A 6,796-nucleotide genomic window follows, 5' to 3' on the forward strand; every position below is an offset into this window, starting at 1 on the left:
TCCTGTGCTGTGACATTACTGCATTATCCCAGTATTGTGACATCATGTGTGCATTATACCTTTTTTGTGACATTATTATATTTTCTATGCTATGTGGTCACAGGTACATGGTGACCTATAACATCACGGAGTAGATTATCCCTGTACTCTGACATCACTGTACACATTATCCCTTAGTTGTAACTTTACTATGTGGAATATCCTAATATTGTGACACGCTATGTATACCATTCCTGTATTGTGACATTACTGTGTGCATTATTTCTCTACTGTGATATCAAGGGGGAACAGAATTTATGTGCATTAGAGAGAAGTGGGAGTGGGGCCTAATTCCAAGTTTTGCTGTGGGGCCCCATGACAGGGCCGGCCTTATGTTGGACGGTGCCCTGTGCAGTACCTTCTGTTGGCTCCCCACCTTCTCCTTGTGGTTTTGAATCGTACAAAATAACCATATTAAACAGTACCTAATTATAAGTACTATACAGTGCCATTTCTATACAGTTGCCTACATAATGCTATACATTGCAAACACCACTACCATACACTCCAAAAATAATTTACTGTACACTGCAGAAGTGCCACCATGCAGTTCTCAATTAATACCAACATACAGTCAAGAAATAACAGCTCCATGTGTAATTTAATAACAGTTCTCTACAATTTATAAGATTTTTGGTGCTCACAAATGCCAAACCCCCTTCAGCTGAGGTGACATTGATCGCTCACGTCGCACACCCCTAAGGCCGGCCATGCCCCATAGTTACTTTTTACATCCTTGATATACACTATGTATGGTGGTCACTAAACGTAGATAATAAATCATAACAACTGTTTCAAAGAACTGTAAAGTCATGCTTTCATGTATAATGAATCAATACTACAAACCTATATGTATAAAAACACAAAGGAGCTTCATGTAACAGCTCTGCTCATTTTCTAATAAATAATTCATATTAACATACAAAAAGCTTGTTGTATTGTTATTGCTACCAACAGACATTTATTGTGTGACTACAGCAGAGTCACATGACTGAAAAAAGACATACTTCATTATACAAAAGGTACTGTAGGTTTAAATGCCACTGACCAATCCACTGCTAATATACTAGTACTACCGTAGGAGGATGTAAATAAAAACCCACACCAAGTAACAAGAGGGGGGGGGCACAATATTTAGAACTAAACATAATTAAAGATGCACAATAATTAAAACCATACATACAGCCGCCTGTGTATTTGAGTCCTGTTATAATAGATCCATCAGGATACTTATTTTTAATTTTTTTTGCTTTTTTTTTTTTTTATTGAGGTCAATGAGCAAAAAATTGGACACCTCAGTGCTTTAAAGTGAAAAAAAACCTTAATCATGGCTGATCATGATAGATCCATTACATGTGACAGTGTCACGTAGGATTCATGGACCCACTAGGCCGTACAGCCTTGGCGGTATGGCAGCTGGCCAACAGGGCGGAGGTTAAAGTCTATAGTTCGTATAGGGTACCTGTGGCAGCCTGCACAGTAGCAAGGCAGGCTCGGCTGGGACTAGGCAGTAGGTATAAGTCAGGCGTGGAATAGAAGGACAGGCGTGGAATACAGCACAGTACGACTCTGGCTCAGCACGGCACACGACCAGGATAGAACGCGATACAGGAACAGGAACACTCTAGGAGACCATCGCATAGACAAACTTAGAGTACAACAACAACGCTCAGGCATAGAAGCAGGGGGCTGAAACCCTCTTATAGTCCAGAGCACCCATGTGCTGATAATTCATTAAAGTCCGGTGCACGCGCTACCCCTTTAAGAGTGGGCACGAGCGTGCGCGCTCACCCTACGGGATCCGGCCAAGGTGAGTGGAAGCGAGCGCTGGTGTCTCCTGAAGAGTAGACTGGGGCCAGCACTCGCCGACCCATGGCTGCGCATGTCAGGGGGAGAGTGAACCTGATGGCCCGTAGCCACGGACATGACAGACAGAAAGAGATACATATGCTTATGGGAGGATATAAAAAAAATAGATTGTAAACAACAGATTCAAACTATATTGTTCAGCATGCTAAAAATGTGCACAGCATGAAGAGGGGGCAGCAACACAATGATTATTCCCCTTCTACCTCTTGGTGAAGTAGTTACTGCTGATAGGTGGACCCATCAGCAAGCACTATAGTTACCAGGATTGTCCTGCTACCAACTTCCGATCCAACAGAAACTATAATGTGTTGAAAAAATAGGTGTCCAAAAGAGGAGTCCTGTGCTAAAAAAAATTATTGCATCCCATGAAATAAATGATTTAATGGGATTCTCCAGGATATATGTTTTTTATTTATTTACTTAGCCCTCTTATTCTTAAAGAATAAGAGGGCTTTTCAATAACATGTCTGTAAGAAAATGCACGCCTTCCCTTCCTATGATGCCCACTAACCTTATTACAGTGGTACTGAAGTTCGTACATGGCTCTCCGACCTTACTGTCTGTGCAATGAATGGTACCCTCACATTGCACAGAGAAGCTTTCCCCCGATCAGGATTGCAAAGATTTTTGGTTTCTTCAGATTTTATGATTTTATTAAAATCTTCGAATGAAGACATAGGCAAGATGGCATATATGAACTTTGCACATCTTTAACTTTTTACTTTTAGGAAGTTTTGTGCATCTCATGCTCTACTTAGGTTAGATTTTTGGCCAGAATCATGGATTTTTATTCCCTTTTTTTTTTTTTTTTTTTTTTAAACAAAATGTTACGCTTTGATGCAAAATTGCATGAAGGTGCCCATGATTGTGAAATTTTCACACTTTCAGAAAATATATGGGTATGGGGTATATATTATATGTATATGATTTTTATATTTTAGAACTTGGCCTATATTTGTGTTTGGCAAATGTGTGAAGATTGTCATGGTAGTGAAAAGGTCAATGTTTGGCTTCTAAGACATGTATGCTAGTTGGTAAGTTCTATTGGTACAAAAAGACCTTTGGGCACAATACATAGAACTAACTTTTACCAGGGAGATAATTGTATAGCTAACACAAATTTTAATCAGAATATCAATGCTAACACTTAAATGGGTTGTCCGGGATCACCAAAAATTGGCCAGATTGGCAGAGGGGGGGGGCACCAAAAGGGTTGGCAATGGAGTGGCAGGGGATTTAACAAGTTATGCTTGTGCAAGTTATGCTCCTTTTATTATTTGATGCCATTTCCCCCTCCCTTTGGCCTGTGTTTTGGCGATTCCCTTTAAAGCAAATATTCACCTTTGAACACCATTTGACAATTTACATAAAGATATACTGTACATAAAAGGTTGAGAAACTGTGTAAATACATTAAGTGCTAATCCTAAATTATAATTTACATTCACAATTTTACTAGTTACCATTGAAAACAATAGACAAGTTTGTTGACAGACCACTTTCTGACAAGTTAGAGCTAATATAATGAGTGTGGGACATTTAGTTTTTCCAATATCAGATTACTGTACATTGACTGGTGTAAAGACTACACCTCCCAGAATGCAAATCACCAGGTTTGCATTGAGTCAATGGGGAAAACGGGGAGCTTTCTGTTTTAAAGCCTGCAGAAGTGTGAATTCAGCTCTGGACTATTAGTTAGCTTTGTGTGAAAAAGTACAGTAATGCAAACTAGATCTTCTCTGCATGATGAAGTGAATTTAACCAAAGTAACTAAACCTACTCCACTGTGTTGTAGCAGAAATGTTCTAGAGATTGGATTCATACATCAATCTTCAAAAACTTATCAATTCTAAACAAAAAAACATCTTTAAAAAAAATATGATTACATTTTGTGCCATTGATCCAACATTTAATCCTTTTATTTTTCTAATCCAAATAAGCATCACGGTGATCCCTGATCTTCCTCCCGGGTTACAATTACATTGTGCACATATTATATTTTAGAAAAGGTAAATATAATCTTGGATTTCCATTTTTTTGTTGCAAAGGGTTAGATGGATTCCTACAATGTAGGGCACAGTACTCATCCTTGCTAATATATGGATAGTATTAAAATTATGGCTGAAATGTGTATAATATATTAGGTATAGACATCAGACCAATGGCATGTAGGCATTCATCCCCTCCCCCTACAGTCCTGCACCTTGATATCAAATAGCAACACAAATGCATAGTATGAAGTGTCAATAATTTGCCTGCTTTGATATTTAAGCCATAATGCACTCCACGTATAAGGCATTTATTTATGCAAAAAAAATAATTCTTTACTGTTCTGCCTAACAGCATCTGTTGGGTCCCCTAGTATCTATAGTACTACAAGGGTTAACAATGAAAAACAGAAAAGTCTATACTCACATTTCACATTGCTGGTTATAAAATCTATTCTCTTGTGAGATTAACATACAGAAGAACACCTGAAGGATATCACTGATCACTGTAAGAGTATAGTATTAAAATATAACTAAACAGTCATTTACACTCATATTAAAATCTTCATTCCCATGTCTCTGCAGGCAGAACATTTACTTAAATGTGATCATTTCCACCCAGGCTGAATAAAGAGGGATGGATGAGACCTGTCATTTGCCGACGTTCACACAGTAATATTAAATTGGTTTGAAGTATCGCAGAGGAAACATAAGTCTTCTCTGCCCTCTGTGCCCTGTCAACATAGCCCGGGGAGCTTTGATTGATGTCTTAACAAAGGCTCACCCATGTCTAAGAAGCTGACTGCTTCCCCCCACGCTGCTCATTGGCGTCACTATGGGAGGAGTACATCAAATAAAATAACAACATACATGCCTGTGGAAGAGATAAATACAGAGCTTTCCACTCATTAGGCATTGCCCCAACTACTGGGTGCCAGGGCCATTCATCCTGCACAGACTATTTCTGGAGATCAGCACCATGGACAGCCGCTCCAGACTGCGCCTCATTACCCTGGGCAGCTGTTTACTGCTCCTTCTCATCAGTGCTGTGTGTGGCCAGGAGGACAGTTCAGACCTGGAGACCAGGGCACTGCGGGACTTCTACCCTAAAGATGCCATTCCTTCTAGTGAGAAAGAGTTGGTGAGTGTACCCTGTAATCCAGGGGCATCTGTTCTCATAGCCGAGCTGTGCTCTCCACTAGCAATGATAGCTTTACAGGTTGTGTCTGCTCCACTTACAGGGGTTTGCGCTTGTTTTATTCTCTTTATTTAACTATATAGCATCTGGTATTCCACAGGTTAGCTTTAACTACAGGGTTTGCATATGAACTTGTTACTATTTCTTATACAGTATTGCAATTCTCAGCTGGCAATGATAGTTCTACAGCAGCAGGCAAGCTAAAGCTGAATATGGCTATGAACTTGATTTATGTTATGTTTGCATACACTGAATACTGTAAGGTCTATTTTGATTGTAAGCTTTTATATCTCTATCTTGTTACTGCTATGTATGCAGCTGCTTTTGCCATGTTGCGGTTTACTGAATAATAATGATAATAATAAAATAATAATATTAATAATAAAAATATGTATTTTTTGAAGCTGGGAGCTCTGCAGGAAGTCTTGGAGAAGTTACAGAGTAAACGTGTTCCTTCTTGGGAAAAGAAATTTGGACAGGTTCCTGTGGTAAGATTTTTGCATGGTTTGATATATTTAAGACGCCCCTTGTCTCTTAGCTGCACCATTGTGGAGAGATGGTGGGAATCATATAGTACCATGTACATCTGACTAATGATTTTATATGTAATAGCTCCACATAACAATGCATTATATAGCAATATTTAAACACTATTTGTCTTTTTTTTATATGTACAAACCATAATTTCTATTATTGTATATGTGAAGGTTAATTAAAGGGGATCTACATATTAAAGAGGGAAACTCATGTATGATGACACTATGGATATTGTTGTCTTTTAGGGTTTATTGACATTGGAAAATACCTTCATATAGTGCAGTACTGTAAATCTAAAAAGACTGATTATGAAATAAAGAAATGTTAATTATTCATCAATAATTGTTAGTTCTTGTTTTTCAGTGTGAAGTAGGAGAGCAATGTGCAGTCCGGAAGGCTTCCAGGATTGGGAAATTATGTAACTGCCCTAGAGGTGCTGTTTGTAACTTCTTCCTTCTAAAGTGCTTATAGAATAAAATCCAAAGACAACGTGCAGAAGTGACCGAGCTGAGCACCAACACAACACATGGAAAGAAAGAATGTGGGTGACCATGATTTTTACACTGGTAAAATGATGTACAGCATTCACTCTGCACTTTGTTCTGTTCTGTTAGCCTCTCTGTTTGCAATTTTGTGAAGATAAAAAATAAAGACCTGCTCTCTTTTGTAAAGTTTTCTTTCATAAAGAGTCTTCCACAAACGTTCAGATTTTATATCCAATAGGTACAAGGAATTCAGATGGCATGTAACTGCTCTAAGGTCTCTATGTAACACATAGGAAACTATGGGTCAGAACAGTATACATGGCACAAATGGGGTCATGTAAATAAAATGTTCCTGTATTCCTGCATTCAATCTCTTTTTATCTTTATTAATGATCCACCTTCTTTAATAAATATAATAGAAAAAAAAAGGCATATTAGTTAGTGGATGAGCATGTAAAATGGCCAACTGCCAATACAGGGTATTTGTATTCACAATACAGTCTGCTTTACTATTGTTAAAGCAGTTGTTAATGATTAATATGCAATAGTCAGGACAGAATTTAAAGGGATTGTCCAGTTATAAAAAGGGGGTCTGCTTTTTTTCTTTCCAGAAACAGCACCACTCATGTCCATAGGATGTTTTTGGTATTGCAACTCATCCCCATTCCCAGCCCATGGATA

General features: G+C 38.3%; 1 protein-coding gene across 1 annotated transcript; it reads left to right on the forward strand.

Moving 5' to 3' along the window:
* The first annotated feature begins 4,724 nt into the window (after window positions 1–4,724).
* LOC142748123 (cocaine- and amphetamine-regulated transcript protein-like) lies at window positions 4,725–6,301 on the forward strand. The gene is made up of 3 exons (XM_075855252.1): window positions 4,725–5,036; window positions 5,498–5,581; window positions 5,994–6,301. Exons 1-3 carry the CDS (start codon window positions 4,875–4,877, stop codon window positions 6,099–6,101), a joined length of 354 nt encoding a protein of 117 aa, XP_075711367.1. The 5' UTR covers window positions 4,725–4,874; the 3' UTR covers window positions 6,102–6,301.
* Window positions 6,302–6,796: the final 495 nt, after the last annotated feature.

Source organism: Rhinoderma darwinii, chromosome 3, assembly GCF_050947455.1.
Source record: "Rhinoderma darwinii isolate aRhiDar2 chromosome 3, aRhiDar2.hap1, whole genome shotgun sequence".
Lineage (NCBI taxonomy): Eukaryota > Metazoa > Chordata > Amphibia > Anura > Rhinodermatidae > Rhinoderma > Rhinoderma darwinii.